We start from the raw sequence: 17,425 nt of genomic DNA on the forward strand, positions 1-17,425 counted from the left end.
GCGTCTACGAACATGAAGATCCCACTGGGGCGTGTCCTCTTAATAGGGCGCTAAGGACCCCTGGGAGGACTGAGAGACCCTGGGCCCCAACCCGAATGTTACAGCTGAGGAAGTTAAGGTCCAAAGAAATTAAGAGACATGCCCAAGCCACCCCTGCTGTGACAGCACAGGACCTGGAACTCTGGGGTCCCATCTCCTATCCTGTCACTCTTTCCTGCCTGAGCTTCTCAAAAACACCTGATCCCTCACCCGTGGTTCTTCCACGGCCACAGCTACTGGGGCCATTGTAAGGGAGGCTGGATGGCATTATCTTGGTTTTCGTTTACCAAGTGGACACTCTGGTTGGGGTGACGAGGAAGACACTTCCCCAAAGCTCCCTCTTCTCCGAAACACTCCTGGTCAAGCTAGCTTTGGCTCGACCTTCCTTTGGTCACATATGGGCCTGGGGATGAATGTGACAGCAACGCTACACCTCGCCTTCGCAGGCTGAGACAAGCTAACGTTCTGAGCACCAGTACTGTTTCCAGTTGCTGGAAGAAGGAAAGTGACAAGGTACTTCCTGAGATTCAGAGACTTTAGGAATCACTCCTCTGGGGGACACACCGGGCATTTTAAGAAACCCTTCACATCAGCCCCATCCGTCCCTGTGTCATCTCCCTGACGACCACTCAGTGACACGGAGGAAAGAACACATGTTTGACGACAGCACGTTTCCATGACCAAAGGCTATCGTGTCAATACTTACAGAGGGGGACTGACTTTGAAAGCAATCTAACAGTGAAATGGTGTTGCACAGCACACTGATTTTTAGGATTTATTTTTCTAAAAGTTCAGGAACGAGCTCCAGAAGGGAGCGTCTGGGACGCGAGGGTTGCACGCGCTCATGCGAGCCCACCCCCCCATTCCTTCAACACACCCTTTCGCCACGGCTGTGTTATTAAGAGGAGGCGGATTCTACCAGGCACATAATTTGTATATTTAAGGGAGGTGTATGGATGAAAAAGCAAAATATGTTAAATTTCAAAGGACTTGGAAGCAGAGCTGCCTGTGAGCTTGTATTACAAATAGCCCTACATCATTACAGAGGCTATTAATGAGGCCGAGTGAATGAGAGCACGCTTTGAATATGCATGATTTTGTCCAGTGAGCAGGACTTTTGTGTCCCGATGAGGTTGTTTTTCCCTCCCCCCTCTTCCTAAAAAAAGGATTAAAATTATTCTTGGAGAAGTATGGCTACCCAGAGGCCAGAAAAGTGTATTCAGACCAGAGCGTCCTGGCACGTTCGGATGAGAGACAGACCCCGGTGGAGGGCCCTGATGCTACCCTGTCCTTTTGGAATCTTGTGCTCCCCTGTCCTCCCGAAAGGAATGTCCATCCCCTTCAAGCAGCTGTGTCACGACAATTTCAAAGCAAAAGTACTGATTTTGGTGGCGATGTCTCGAAGCAGGCAAGGTTAACTAGACCTCTGTGCACAAAGCCTTCAGGTCCATGGTAGGGAGAGCTAGTTAAAAGGCCGGGGAATGGGTAAATTATTGCACCAAATGGCTGAGAATTAATCTCTGCTGACTGGCTGTAATCTAACGAGGCGTCTGTGTCCCCGGGAGCCCGCAGCGTGTCCCTGGCGGTATGTGCAGTGTGTCAAGTCTGCGTGGCACCCTTTGTCCCGGCTCCCAGGCGGCCTTTCCCCTCATTGTCCGTAATATCCTCGTGCATCTGGGACGCGTGGAATGCATTCATGCTAACAGACTTACCATTGTTTTCTCGCAGAAGCTTTGTTGGGCAAAGACTGCATCATGGTTACTGATAATTATATTGCTTAATTAATCAAGACAAAAAAAATTTGCAAATCATTGCCTGGTTGCCAAGCAGGGAGATAAAAAATGACAACAATACAAGCTGAAGCAATATAACAAAAGTAACAGCTATCTGATCAGAAATTCTTATATAATGAAGCTATTAATGCTAAATCGGTTAATGTTAACATCGCTCCAGGTGTCTCGACTTAGACGCAAACAAAAAGGCTAACATTATGGATATAAAAGGCCAAATGTTGCCATGGATTCTGTAACCTGATAGAGAGGACGGCCTTTTCATTTGATTAGGGAATGCAATTTAAATACCAGGGACAGAAGCCAAACAAACAGACTTTCCCTCCACAAGCCTCTTGCATTCACCCTGGGGTCAGTGGTTGGTGAAGAAAAGGTCAGCCACACTTGCCCTGGAAATGTCTGGATTAATTTTATTACGTTGTAATGGTTTGTACTTTAAATGTGGGGCTAACACTAAATTTCCCTTTGGCCATTATTCTCTTCTTCCCTTCAGGCTTTGTGAATTGAAATATTGAGACAGCGAGCTGTGCAATTCATCTTGCCAGGACTGATGGCCAAACTTATAAAACTTACTCATTTTTTAAAAGAAATTTTGAAAGGGGTGTTGATACTCGTTTTCATGAAGTACATCTTTTTTGAAAAAAAATCACTTTGGCGCTACAAAGCCAAGTGAAACACGCTTTACGTTCTTCATTTACTATAAAAATAAAGGTGACATTTTTAGGACATGAAATGACATTTTAGAAAGCGGTGGTGAAAATGAACTAATAAAGTCAGGTAATCCATACTAAATATTAAGGAAACACATTTTCTAGTTTTGAAAGCTACGGGATACTAAATTTATTAATTGTCTAATATTACGTTTTTCAGTTTAATTCTTGAAATTAATCTTCATGGATACAAACACTATTAGCATGAAGAGCCATTTTCTTACACAAAAGCGAAAACATCACATGCACAGAGACTTGAATCAAAGAAAACACAAATATTTAACATGAAGAACTTCTGGCATCTTTGCTCCCTAGAAAAGAAGGTCCCCTTTATGTCAGGCTTTTCATCAGACATAGGGGGACTTGGTTCTAAGTTCAGGAGTTGACCCACATTGTCATTATTTATTGTATTTTCATGGAGGTAACTACAATGAAATAATAACAGCAAGAAAAATCATAAGTTAACACTTAAACAGCCTTTCCTCTGGACCGGGCACTGTTTGAAACACCTTGCATTTCTTAGCTCCTTCAATCCTCACTTTAACACCTTAGGTTATAAATCCCAGGAAATCTTTACCTCTTATTTTAAAGCTTAAAACTAGGGAGTATGTAGAATGGTAACTTTCAGCTTCTTCAGGAGGACACTTTGGAATACATGAGGGCTGTATTTAATATCAAGCCGAAACACACAAGTCATTTTTTGAGACTTAATATACAAAAAATGTTTAATTAAAAAACTGAAAAGGAAAGGCTTATGAATTCCAAAACAAAAACAGGTCACTGTATGAAGCACTGTGGGCTGTCACCAAAGGCACAGCAAGGACGGAAACGGAAGGCCAACCCCCATGCCCGTGCACGAGCACTGGGTTGCGAGGTCAGTACCAAGAGAGCGCTGTGCTGACTGTGGCAGGGGCTTCTGTCGCTAGAGACCCCCACACGGGCTGGGCCTTGGAGCTGCCTCTCCAAGACTGACTCCCCATTAGCGGTGGTCAGGCAAGGCTGGACCCCAGACCCACAGCCACCCCCAAAGTGCTAGATGCGAAGTGGGCCCATTCAGCTCTTATTAACGTTAATCAACAATGCCCCAAGTCTTAATGTTTTTCTTAATGACAAAGTTTGAAAAATTAAAAACATTTTACAAACCATCAATGTCTCTGTAAGATAAACGTCAAAGATGCTCAGGAATAAAATACAGAACTCTGTGCTTATGATGAGTCTTTGAAAATCCCGATATATATATATATATACATACACACACACACACACATACACACACACACACACATATATATATATATATATATATATTTTTTTTTTTTTTTTTTTGTCTTTTTGCCTTTTCTAGGGCCGTTCCCACGGCATATGGAGGGTCCCAGGCTAGGGGTCTAATCAGAGCTGTAGCCGCCGGCCTACACCACAGCTCACGGCAATGCCAGATCCTGATCCCACTGATGGAGGCCAGGGATCGAACCTGCAACCTCATGGTTCCTAGTCGGATTCGTTTCTGCCACACCACGACGGGAACTCCCCCAATTGATATTGAATTCCTATGTAGCACGTGCAATTCAGATAAATGCACAGTGTCCGCTTTAATGTATTTAATCACTGTTTTTCACAGCAGTGAATCACCTGGCAAATGCTGTACGCGCCAGAGGAATGACACGGTGAAGACATACCTCGGGTTTCTTGGTTATCGCGATAAAGAACATGTGATTCTTCATGGGGTAGATGATGATTGAAACGTCTCCAAAGGCGGTGGGGATAATCCCCCTGCGGTAGTCCCTGGAGTGTTCAGACCAGACGATGTGGACCTCGTCATTCCCCAGGTGACGGAGCTGCAACGGCAAATTGGCTCTTTATTAATCAGAGTGATAACAGCAGTTTATGAGGGGTCGTGGCTTACAAATTGAATGATGATTCTCAGAGGCAAAAATAATTCACCACCAAAAAAAGGCTACAATACTGATGCCTTCCGTGAAGATTTTAAAAAAGCACGAGTGCACGAAAACCCAGGGCCCTGTCGACGAAACACACTGGGACTAAGAGTGCCTCTTAGGCATCGCAGGTACACTGCCACTGGGTGGGAAAAAGACCTTTTCCAGGGTTTTTTTTGTTTTTTTTTCTTTTAATTGAATTTTACTCCTGCATCAAAGCCTTATGCTTTATATTGCTGAGCGTGTTTTTACACAATTGACAGTAAGAGTCTTTTGTTCCATATCACAATAGAGCTTCATAAGACTCTTAGTTCAATGGTTATTAAGAAAAAAAGATGAGTATCAGAGAACAGAAGCCATGATAACGCAATCATTGCTGAATGTATAAGAACTGGACTTGTGACAATCCTTTAAGAAAAGGCATGTGTAAAATTATCTGTGTTTAAGAAATGAACAAATGTTACCACAAATTTACAAAGAAACGAATACCTAGCGCTAGTACCTAGCATTTACAGAGTGCCTTGCCCTATAAGAGGTCTGTTCACACGTACATTTCCTTTAATCTTTCCACTAACTCCGAGTTAGGTCCCGTGTCTTTATGTTACCTAACAAGGAGGGGACGGGGCTCGGGAGGGCAAGGCACTCCCACCCATGGTGGGGGAGTAGCTGGAGGCAGAGCGGGTCGCGGGAGCTGAGCTGGGGTGGCTGATCCAGGCCACCTCCCCTGCCCACGGCCATCGATGCTGCTCTCAGGCAACTGTCCTGCCCCAGCTCCACTCCTCAGCCTCCTGCCTGTTGCCCTCTACACATGAGGTCACAGGGTCCAAGACCTGACTCTCTGGGAGGCCTTCCCATGCCTCCGGGGAAGGGACCCTGCAGGCATCCTTCAGAATCAAGTGCGGTCAGACAAGAGCACCCGGAGGAAGTTCTGCCCCACAACCACGCGTCCTGGGCTGGAGAAAGCACACACGTGTCATCTGAGGAGGCCTGAGAGTTGATGGGAGCAAACTCGATGACCAAGGCCAAGTGCAGGCTGACACTGAGGCCCTAAAACCCCAGACGCAGGCTGACTGGTGAAGGCCCTCTGGTGCCTGAGTGTGAGGCTCTGGCCCTGCCCGCCTGCAGAAGGAGGCTGTCCACCGCCAAGTGAAAGCGTGTCTTGCTTCCTAATTTATGTAACAGGTGAACCTTCAAAATCACTAAATTCAGAAGCACTTTAAGAAAACAGAGATGTGTCCAAGCTAAAGTTTTAGTTTTATCTCAGCGAATAAAAAAGGATGCTCTGAAATCATGTTAATATAAATATGATTTCTTTGTAGACTCTCTGACCATGAAGGAAAAAACTCAAGGAGACCCCAGCAGGTCCATTTACAAGATCACAGGAGGCTGGCTGGCTGCAGTCTCTGCTTATTCCTCCCTCCCTCACTCTCCTGGGGACGCCTCATAAGAGACTTGCAACCCGCACCCCCGTACCTCAGTGAGGAGCGGTGCGGGTTTAGGCGGCCCCTCTGGGAGCTGTGGCTGAAGATGGGCTCTGGCACACACCTTGCCTCGGGTGCCGAGCACAAGGCACAAAGATGCAGAAAAAGTCAATGGTGCTTACGACTTTCTTAACGTAAAGTCACCCGTACACGTTTTTTCCCCCTTTTCCTCCCCTCCTATGTGTAAAGACTAAAAGAGTAGCAGGCAAAAGGTGCAGCCAGTCCAGTACATTAATAGTTGGAAAAAAAAAAAAAAAGACTCTGGGTCTTCACAGTAATCCTAGGCAGCTCTCTATGTCCCTATTTCCATGTTTCTTTCTTGTCTTTTTCCTTTTCAATAAATGATGCAAAGATCTCATGACACACTCCTGAAATTCAAACCTTCTGGACTGAAAAATGTGGTGGCAGCTTAAAAGCAACACAATAAAGGCACACTTTTGAGGGAAACAGGAGGAGTTTCAAGTGGAAACTTCAGGAAGATTCTGGAGTGGCAGCAGGTAAAACCAAGAGCTGTCACCCAGCAGAGAAAGCCAACCTTCTGGGTGGACACAGTGGTGGCCCGGACTTCTGACTGGGACCAGCACAGCTACTGACCAGCCAGAGGCCAGCACCCCAGGACCCGTGCAGCTCCTTCCACCCAGACGAGTGAGGCACGGCGTTGGTTCTGAGGGCGCACGCTCATTACTGGAGGTCCACAGTTAGCCTCGCTCTCCTAGATTAGGTTCCTCATCACAGAACCTAAGAAGTTCTCCTAATTCTGTTGGCAACTGTATCCTCAGGGTCAGCAGGGGACGCTAACAGACCCGCCCTCCTTGCTTGGCGATTCTATAGGTGGAAACAACTCCATCTGCATCAGCAGAAAGATGCCTGCAAGGGCTCGGCCCTCTGGCCTCTGCACACGGCACAGATTATTTAGCCAACGCACAAAACTTGAGAGCTGAGGCCACAGCACCGATGGGTGATAAATCTGGAGTCAAGACCAAGTTCACACCCTCTCTGCCCACACCAAGAACAGGAGGAGGTCACAGCAATAGAATTAATCTGGCCAGATTGTCAGCCGCGCTAGAACATGAGGGAACACTCCACAAGCTTCAAGGTATTGCTCGATTTAAAGGGGATTTCATTACAGGGATGTCGTCTTGTGAGTTTGGGAGAATCTGGGTGACAGGCCGTCACCCACGAAACTCCACTTGCTCTGAGTCGTGCGTGACCCAGGAGGAGTGTTAATTCCCTTTATGCCAGCTACCGCTTCCACTGCTCGAGAGGCTCAGCGCCAACGCTGGGGTCTGAGCCTCGAGAACTCAATCCACATCCTGCCCCTCTCCGTCCTGACGGAGCCTGGACGTCCCTCCGCCTCGGACAGGCAGCCCGCTGCTGCCAGGCGGCCGGCACTGGTGACACTGGCCATGGTACACACCTAATAGGCTGACCTCCTTTCCCGACTAATTGCATTACATCGCCAGCTGGCTCCAGAAGGAGTCGTCTGTTTGATTGAAGAATTCCTGCTCCTCAGTGGGCCCGGCTGCTACTTTTACTAAGTAACAGTCAGGCCTGACATCTCCATTGTTCGGCTGACAGTGTGCCCATCCTAAAATCTAAGTTTTATTTGTCAATTAACCAAGAAACTTCCTGCCAGAACAGTGCTGCCTGGAGACTGATAATGTGGGCCTTTCATCCCTTCCACTCGCGCTGTATCACTGCCAATTTGTTTTTTATGTGGCTGGCCAGCCCGAGGCTATAAAAGCCTTGTAAGACATAAGTGCAATTATAGTCCTGGAGTCAAATGAATTGGACAAATCCAATAGCACAGCCCTGTCCCCACTCTGCAAAGCCCTACAGCAGTTAGATTAGCTGTGAAAAATCTAATCTAGCTGGAGCTAACAAATTTCTGCAGTGAAGGATCAAGAGTTCAGTGTGAGGTTGCAAGCAGATTGCAGGGCTGAAAAAGTGCCCCCATGACAGGGGCAGAGGAGAGCATGAATCACTTGAGGATTTTGCAGCTCATTTTTAAGCTGTTAGGGACAATTTAGTCAAAATAAGACAAGGAACTGCGGGCTGCTGTTACTGTGACTGATTTTGAGTCTTGCTGTGAGACACCTGATAGAGAGAGTTTGTCACTAATGATGCTAAATCTCGGAGCTGCAAAAGGTATCAGCTGAATTTTGATTATTACGGTAGGGAAGCTTTCAACCAGGCCAAGCCTCGGAACAGCAATTTACAACATGGGGTTGCAGCAAGAAAACATGATGTCGTTTCTCCAAAAATAAAAGAGACAATCTTACCTAGGAAATAACTTTTTAAAAATATTTTAAACATGAAGCTATCTCTTAACAATGCAGTTCTTGGTCATAAGAAAAATCATAGACTATGGTGACATGTTTGCAGAGTGGCAGTGATTTACAAGGTTCAGCAAATAAAAAGGCTTCAGTCCGCCTAGGGTCTGGGTATTCAGGCAGGGTCCCTTCACTAGACCAGAGCCACCAAAACCTAAGATGTGGAGGCAGCTCCTGGTGCCCGCAGGAGCCAGCAGAGGGCCACGGAGGGCAAGCTGGCTGTGCTCTGCACCCCCAAGACCCCCAGCCACTGTGGGAGAGGTCTGGTCATCGTGGCCTGACCTGACTGCTGAGGGCCCATGAGCGCTGCTGCCTGCCGTGGTCCAGACACCTGCGGCTGCCATGACAAGCAGAACCGCAGAGGAAAGGACAAGGCAGGTGCCCCGAGGCCCTGTGGCCAGTGCCAGTCACCTGCCTGACAGGCGGGAGGAAAGAGTTCAGCAGCCCGTGGAGCCATGACGAGGGCTGCTGGGCGGAGACCTTACCAGCTCCCGCTAAGCAAATTTATAGGCGTTATCCACGTGCTTCACAGCAGCCCTGGGATATGTGCTGTGTGTTTAATCTCATTTAATAGATGGAAAAACTGAGGCCCGGGGTGGTGAAGCACCTGGATACACACCTGAACCCTGGCTACTGCCCCCATGCTAGACACCCAGCCCCCACCCCACGTGGACAGAAGACAGGTGGGGCCTTGGGGAGTCGTTGGCCAAGCTGCTCCACTGCAGGCCTGGGAGGTACCTACATCGTCAGACCCCATCCCTACGGGGTCATTACGTCTGACAACCCTGGCCAACCCAAGAGGCCATCAATGTCACTTTCTCACAGTTAACTGTCATGTGAGGGAAGATCCACCATTAACAACATTTAAGGCCCTTCCTTTTCCTAAATCTTTTTAATTTTTTTTTAAATTTTTGGGCTGCACCCAAGGCATATGGAAGTTCCCAGGCCAGGGGTCAAACTGGAGCTACGGCTGCCAGCCTATGCCACAGCTACAGCAACTTAGGATCTGAGCAGCGTCTGCAACCTACACCACAGCTCATGGCAACACCAGATCCCCGACCCACTGAGCAAGGCCAGGGATTGAACTCGCATTCTCATGGATACTAATTGAATTCACTTCTACTCCCTTTTTCCTAGATCTTTATCTCAGGATTTAAGACTCAAATGATTGATTACTTTCTGTATATTTCTTTATCTAGTGTGTGCCAATCTGGATATTTCGGAGTGACTCCAAGTGTCTTGAGAAGAGAGTGACCCCAAGGCTGCACCCAGGGGAAGCCAGTCTCTGTATGTCGCACCCTGGCCTCCGGGAGGCCCCCGGGAAAGCCACGCCTTCATACCAGGGTGGCCAAGCACGGGCGCCAAGGAAGCCCTTACCTTTTTGGTGAGAGAGTCATCTGAGTCTGATGGCATCCGAGTTGAGACATGGAAAATCACTTCCACGGTTGAGGTGGCATAGTAGGGGGCCGTCTGGCCTGTGGTGCCATTGCGCTGAAGTCCACCCATGAACCCGCAGTGCGTGGACAGGTCCACCTGATGCAGGACACAGCAAGGAAAAGGGGGGGTCACTAAGCAGGGATGCAGATGTTTTTTAAAAAAATATAAGTATTTTCAATTTTAGAGCTGCCTGATTACAAACAAATGTAACACAAAGCTAGACGAAATGAAGTATTAGAGAAACATTAACAGTGAAAGGGCTCCTGGGAGTTCCCGTTGTGGCTCAGCAGGTTAAGAACCTGACTAGTATGCATGAGGATGAGGGTTCGAGCCCTGGCCTTGTTCAGTGGGTCGGGGATCCGGTGTTTCCCTGAGCTGCAATGCAGGTCACGGACTTGGCTCAGATCTGCTGCTGCTGCGGCTGTAGTGTTCGCTGGCAGCTGCAGCTCCGATTCGACTGCTAGCCTGGGAATTTTCATATGCCACAAGTGCAGTCCTACAAAAACGAAAAAAAGAAAAAAAGAAAAAAGAAAAGGGCTCCCAAATCCTACTAAGTGAAGAAAACCACTATCAATTTTGATGCAGAGTTCCTGTTGTGGCTCAGTGGTTAACAAATCTGACTAGGAACCATGAGGTTGCGGGTTCAATCCCTGGCCTCCCTCAGTGGGTTAAGCTGCTGTGAGCTGTGATGTAGGCTGCAGACAAGGCTTGGATCCTGAGTTGCTGTGGCTGTGGTGTAGGCTGGCAGCTACAGCTCCGATTCGACCCCTAGCCTGGGAACCTCCATATGCCATGGGTGCGGCCCTAGAAAAGACAAAAAAAAAAAAAAAAAAAAAAAAAAAAAGTTTGATGCATGTTTCTTTTACCTTATCCCCTCCTGCGCACAAATATCTGTATGTGTATATGTATACACACACACACACAGAGCTCCCTTACTGATGGATTTGGGGCTTTTTCTGCTTTCTCCATCAGTGCTGGTGGGGTCAAACCAGGAGTGTTCCATGCAATGTCTCAAGTCAAGGGGTACAAATGTTCCCCAATTTAAAAGCCATTCCAAAACTGCTTTTCAGAAGGGTTATTCCCATCTATACCACTGCCAAAAGCCTCTGAGTCATAACTCTTTTTCAAGCTATGGCGTGAAGGTTTACTTCTCAGGGCTTGGATTCAGATTTTTTTTTTTTTTTTCCGCTTTCAAAAACTAGTATTCTTTCAGTAAAGCACCTGTGGTAACACAAAAATAAATAGAAGATTCCCTTCTGTGCCAAATACACTCAATAGATACAGTGAATTAACAGTCTGGTCTTTTCTTAAAATTCTAGTTAAAGAAACGTATTGTTTAAAAATATGTTCGTTAACTAATAAGTGTATTCTATGACAAATAAGGAGTTATCTTACTGCTAAGAAGAACAACTTATTGAAAGGGCAGTAACTCTTTTAGACTAAAACCTACTTGACATTTTGGAAAGTATATGGTCTTGACCTTGATGCGCCCTTAGCCTGTCCCCACGGCTGCATCAGTCCCTTCAATAACACTTAGTTCTCAGAGCCAGCCTCACTTAGGCACAGCACAGATAACCAAGAAACCCAAAGCAATGAAAACTAAGGAAATTATTTCAGATGTGCTGATCTCCATTTTAACTCCTCTGAATTCTCTGAGACGCTGGGAATGTGGAGAGAGAGAGGGAGAGGGAGAGGGAGGGGGGAGAGAGAGAGAGAGAGAGAGGGAGGGAGGGAGGGAGGAAGGGAGGGAGAGAGAGAGGGAGGGAGAGAGAGAGAGAGAGTAAACGTCTTTCTGCCAGAGTGTCATTTAGTGAAGAAAAAACAGAATTTTTACGTATCAGCCATCTGGGATTTCCCGAAGGGAAACAGGCTGATAGCTAAACCATCATGGCTACGACCAAGTCAACTTCTGACTTCATCCAACCCTTCACTCTTCAGCCAAAAGTCATTCATTTCTTCTCCAATCTCTACACTGTGACCACAGCCACTGCTTCCCTGCCCACATTTTCCCCGACTGCAAACAGTCTATGGCTGGGGGAGCCCATGTGACTATTCAGTTCTGACAAAAGAGCAAATGAAATACCATGAAGACGAAAGTTAAGGGGAAACAAAAGTTTGTGTATAAAGTACGAAAATAAACAGAAGATGTCAAATTCTATTTATTCTTCAACCTCAGACCTCTACCCGTGCCACGTGTGAACATAAAAACAATGTAAAAACTCAGACCATCAACGTTTAGTTGATGCACGTCCTTCAATGGTGCTGAACGACATGCATTACCTCCCATCCAAGTCCGGCAACGAAGTCTTCGTATGCTTGGCTTCCTCTTTCATTGGAAAGGATCGAACACTTGTCCTCTTGACCTTCGGCAATGTAAAACACGGCGATTTTGTGCGTTTCACGGCTACAAATGTTTCAATTCAGAGGAATTAGAATTCTTTCATATAAAATTTTGTTTTACCGCTGCCACCTGTACGTTTACCATCCAGCTTACATTTACTGAGAGCTTACGGGGTCAGGCACTGGTCCAAGAAGGTCCAACACGTGACCTCACTTATCCTTGCAGACACCACCATGAGACAAGTCTCAGTATCACCTCCTCGTGGAGATGGGTGAAAGGAGACACAGAAAGTTACACAAAAAGCACACGGAGCAGGCAGGGAACCAGGACCCTGAGGCAGGGCTGGGTGGTCTGGAGACCACTCTCTCTCAGACATATGACATACTTTTTTTTTTTTTTTTTAAGGCAAGAAAGAGATTTATTAAGATAAAGCGCCTGTGAGAGATGCAAGCGGGCAGGCAAGGAGGCTCTCCATATGACATACCTGACAACATGTTAGAACACACCATTTGACACATTCTCTCCATTTTTTGGTTTTCAAAAACAATCTTTGAAAGCATTGCAGATGGATACCAACCGTGAACAGATCTATGTGACCAGCCCTATTTCACTGTCTACACTTTGAGATGGGAAAGGAGGCAGCTCCCTGACTGCAGCTGGAAAATATGCTGAGACTAGATGAGACGTGGAAACAGCTTCTTGGCAGCAGGACACACTTAGGCACGGTCTTTGTGAGAGGCTGTCCCCGCCCTGTGCTCTGATGGATCTGAGGGTGCCTGGTAGGTGGACAGCTGTCCAGGGAAACTTCTTTGGCTGTATAAACCATTCACCTGCTTCCTCCTTGATGGTTTTGGGACACTCTACTGCTAAATCGAGTCAAGGTGACACGCACTTTGGGGAAAGGGATCCCCTTTTAACCTTGTGCGTATCTAGCACGGTCCTTAGCACAGAGAAGTTGCTCCGTTACATCTCTGTTGAATTGACCAGCGATATGATGATATACTTGAACGTACCGAGAAGCCCTTCTATCAACTACACCCTAAAGTGTCCAAGTCACCAGACCTACACCAAGAGATGCGGTGACAGTTCAGAGGCAAAGCCCCCGCTCTCACTCAAACAGAGCTCGAACCGAGAGCTCAGTCCACAGCTCCGTCACCCAAGAGGGTGAGTCCAGTCTCTACTCGGTAAAATTCTGGGATATTATGTCCAGAGCAGTTCCGCTCTTCTCCTTATTTCTACAATGTATTCTGGAAAAAAAAAAAAAAAAAGAAAGAAAGAAAACTCATAGGAAAAACTACCGAGCACGTAAACAACATGGAAATGTTTCTGCTGTCTCATCGTTCAATAGCTCAACATGTTCACCTGATGAGACATCTATACGGATGGAATCCGGGCTCCATATTTTACCATATTCTCCAATACTTCCTCCTGCAGGGATACTGTTTTTCTACCTAATTAGCAGAATGAACTGAAACTCAACGAAAAGGTCGTAACAGTAAACCCAGGGGAAGAACACGCTCCTCCTAGCTGTGCAAACAGCGTATTTGCATCCTCTGTGGTTTCCATGTCATGACCACATTTAGAGGAAAAATCAGAAGATAGAGGAGAGAAAAGAATGTTCTTTGCCCATATGTTGAAACCACAAGGGTTACCACTTTAGGATGCATTTTTACCTACAAAAGGAAAAGCTACTCTCTTGGGTTTTGTAACTGATTTTTTTTTCACTTAAATTATTCGTGAACATTTTTTTAAAAATTGTGTAAAATATCCGTGACATAAAAGTCACCATGTAAACCACACTGAAGTGTGAACACTTTTCTACCATGTGCTTGTGTAATGAAGTTATTGGTAGTTGTGTGACATCCCATTACATCCAGATACTGTATCCCAAACCCTTGCTCTGGGACATTCAGGGTGCTTCCATTCAAAAGACGTTTTCACGTCATCTCTGGTATGTCCTTTAAAAAAACTCACGCAAATGAACCCTCGGTCACTGTCAATTTTAAGGCTTCTCATGTGCCCTGTCCTGATGCCAGCAGAGAAGGCAGGCATCCCGTAGGCCCTGGCTGGGGCGGCTAGAGCACACTCGGGGTCGGGGTGGGGGCAGCTCTCCGTGGGACCGGCCATGAAGAGAGGGGTTCTGTGGTGACAGATCCCAGGCGCTGGTGTATAGTGCAGACCCTGTGCTCTCAACCTGTCAGAAACCTTGTCCTCACTCACCTAGAGCCCAGAAATTGTGGCATCACTTCCTCCCTGAGCCGCGGCAGGCACACAGGCAGTCTAGACTCTGACTAGCTTATTCAAAGAGCTACAATAACTTGGGGCTCGGGTGGTAAGAGAGGTTATAACCTATGAATGAGAAGACTCTTTCAACAAATGGAGAAAAAAGGGTACAGTGACTTGATCTCTTTGCGCAGCTCTATGTATTTTAAAACCCTCAGCATTTAATTTTTCTCTCTTCTATACACTTCCCATATAGAAAGTAATCTCAGGCTTATCAGAAATGCTTTTGTTTTGTCTCCAAGTCCAAGCCTTTTCCATGGTAGCTGTTTACAGGTCCTTGTGTTCTCATGACATCAACACGGAGCCGAGAGTGCCTGGCCCCGTGACTGCCTGACTGATGGAGGTGTGAGCAAAGGGGACCTTTAGCTGTAAACACTCATCAAATTTCACAGCCTCCAAAATGTTAGTGCTGTGCAGAGCCTTCCAGGATGCTGATGCTGTGTCTGGCCTTATTAGAGCCAGGCTTTTGAAATGATAATTAGGGACATCAACAGCACTTCACATCCCCAAGCTGAAGGACCGGTGCATGAAGCAGCAGGTAATTCAGGAACACACACAGAAAACACACACAGAAAACCGACAATTTCCTCTTCCCCATCAGAATGCCTTTCTCTTTCTTATTAGGCACAGCCCAGAATAGCCCAGTTTCCTTGCGCTGTCACATTAAAAAGCAAAACAAAGAAACATGATGTTAAGTTTCACTTTACCATGTGATTGGCAAGAGGCATTAATAGTGAATGCCTCTGATTTAATTTGCATGTACGTTCATCATGCTCTTTACATTTTGGCTAACTTCACAGTATCCAAATCACAGCTGCGAGATGCTCTCTACTTTTCCTAAGGACATGCTAAGCAGAAACCCTGTCCCGACAGAGTGATATGTTGATATTAGAAATAAATAGAAACAGGAGTTCCCGTCATGGCTCAGTGGTTAATGAATCCGACTAGGAACCATGAGGGTGCAGGTTCGATCCCTAGCCTCACTCAGTAGGTTAAGTTTCCGGGGTTGCTGCGAGCTGTGGCATAGGTCACATGTGCAGCTCGGATCTGGCTGGCATTGCTGTGGCTGTGGTGTAGACCGGCAGCTACAGCTCTGATAAGACCCCTAGCCTGGGAACCTCCAAATGCTGCAGGTGCGGCCCTAGAAAAGACCAAAAAAAAAAAAAGAAAGAAAGAAATAAACAGAAATATCCCAACCAGAAGTTGAGGGACAGGGTTGGTTCTTACCCACTAACTCACCAATACACCAGACAGTCTAGATTTCTCAGTGCTAAAGAGTCCCCAACTTATTTCTGCCTTTTTTTTTTCTTTAATTCAAAAGAAAACCCTGAAGCACCCTTTACCACAAAATAAGTGAGTATCTTTGTAGACATTAAGAAGATACTAAATCTGGAGTTCCTATCATGGCTCAGTGGAAACAAATCTGACTAGCATCCATGAGGACACAGGTTCAATCTCTGGCCTCACTCAGTGGGTTAAGGATCCGGCATTGCCATGAGCTGTGGTGTAAGTCACAGACGTGGCTCAGATGTGGTGTTGCTGTGGCTGTGGTGTAGGCCGGTAGCTGCAGCTCTGATTTGACCCCTAGCTTGGGAACCTCCATATGCAGCGGGTGCAGCCCTAAAAAGACGAAAAAAAAAAAAAAAGACACTAAATCCAGGATTTAGGGTTTTAAGTGAAGGTTAATCAAGGGGTGGGGGTTTGCCAATCAGCTCCCCAAAGCCATATCTGACTACAACAGCACCCCAGAGTGCTAACTCCACTGTAATCCATGTGGCTAACCTGCATTAACTCTCAACAAATCAGCCACCATGACAAGACGCCAATGTATTCACTTAATAAGGGGCATGAAATAATTCAGCGCATGCTCAAAAACCTGACCTGGAACCCATGCGGCTGGCTGCCTGTTTCATTCTGGACAACAAGAGGGAGAGGGATGTGGATTCCCAATATTCTCAGTAAAAATCCCCCTGAATCTCCCAAGGACTCAGGCTCCTCCTTGGGAGAAAAAGCAGCACAATAACTGGGAGGGGAGACATGGGGGGGGCAGTGGCTTCACAGGGCTGAGATGCCAATGATGCTCCTCAAGGGGACACAAGAGGGACAGAGAGCTCTCTCTCTCTCTCTTTTGGCCATGCCCACAGCATGCCTAAGTTCCCAGGCCAGGGATCAAACCTGTGCCACAGCAGTAACTTCAGATCCTAAACCACTAGGCTGCCAAGGAACTCCCAGAAAGCTCTTTTTTAAAAAATTGAGTTTTTGAAAACTCACGATTGAGGAAGCAGTTTATTGAAGACTTCCAAGCACCTGTTATGAACCCAGTACCACACACATCCTACACTGAGATGTTTTTTGGAAGCACACATTTCCCCACATCAAATGCGGGTTGTGAGCTCTTCTTGAGAACTGCTTCTAAGACTTTGCAGAAAAGAGGTAGATCTGAGATCCAACTGGCTTTAGAGAATGAGGCTGAGGACTAGGGAGTGACTGTTACAGTGCAGGGGCCTTAACCTCACCAACTCTGCAGAGCAGAGACCACAGGATGGTGGCCCATGTGCACAGTGCAGGCTATGAAGCCTGACTCACTGGATCAAACCACACGGTGTGCGTGCATGGGCTGTGTAGCCTAGGCAGGCCTCTGCTCCTCAGCAGAGGAAGAGGAGGCTGTGGAGATTAAGAGAGCTGTCTGCTGGCTGCCTCCCTTGAGGCAAGGTCCTCGGTCAAAGGCAGAGAGGACGAGGGGGAGCAGTGACCTCTTCTTTGTGTGGTAAGCATGTGAGTTTTCTCCTCAGGATCAAACTACCAAACGTACCGCCTGTGCAAACGCCACCTGCTCTGAGGTCTCGGCCGGTATATTCACTCCTGCAGCCAGCTCTGTCCCTGGCCCCAACACACACAGAGATAGACAGGAATAAAGTGGTTTGATACACTTTCACATACCACTGTCGGGAGTCCAGATGTTTTAGCTCTCTCAATAATTTTGAATTTTTCTTCAGCAGATGGAAATTCTTCCTATAAAGAGAGAGAGATGGATGAAAAGTCATGTAATCACAGTTCAATTGTACCCTCTCCAATCA

At 46.7% G+C, this 17,425-nt stretch overlaps 1 protein-coding gene across 14 annotated transcripts in view; it reads right to left on the reverse strand.

The window, feature by feature from the left end:
* The window catches only part of RALGAPA2 (Ral GTPase activating protein catalytic subunit alpha 2), a 271,235-nt gene that overhangs the window by 80,709 nt on the left and 173,101 nt on the right, over window positions 1-17,425 (reverse strand). For 13 of the 14 annotated variants that reach the window (XR_014832899.1, XR_014832897.1, XR_014832895.1 and 10 more), the window contains 4 exons: window positions 17,289-17,360; window positions 12,005-12,128; window positions 9,665-9,820; window positions 4,216-4,374 (listed from right to left, as the gene is read on the reverse strand). Coding sequence is in view for 10 of the 14 variants with exons in the window: in XM_085004561.1 (XP_084860687.1) it covers window positions 4,216-4,374; window positions 9,665-9,820; window positions 12,005-12,128; window positions 17,289-17,360 (511 nt within the window). In the remaining 4 variants the exon portion in view is untranslated. Of the gene's footprint in view, window positions 1-4,215; window positions 4,375-9,176; window positions 9,323-9,664; window positions 9,821-12,004; window positions 12,129-15,863; window positions 17,361-17,425 lie in introns of those variants that run through there. The other variant, XR_014832898.1, reaches the window with a different exon arrangement.

The sequence above is a fragment of the Sus scrofa genome, chromosome 17 (assembly GCF_054392235.1).
Source record: "Sus scrofa isolate SSC_HxYL_T2T_F1_AM1 chromosome 17, Sscrofa_HxYL_maternal_Yorkshire_Landrace_v2.0, whole genome shotgun sequence".
Lineage (NCBI taxonomy): Eukaryota > Metazoa > Chordata > Mammalia > Artiodactyla > Suidae > Sus > Sus scrofa.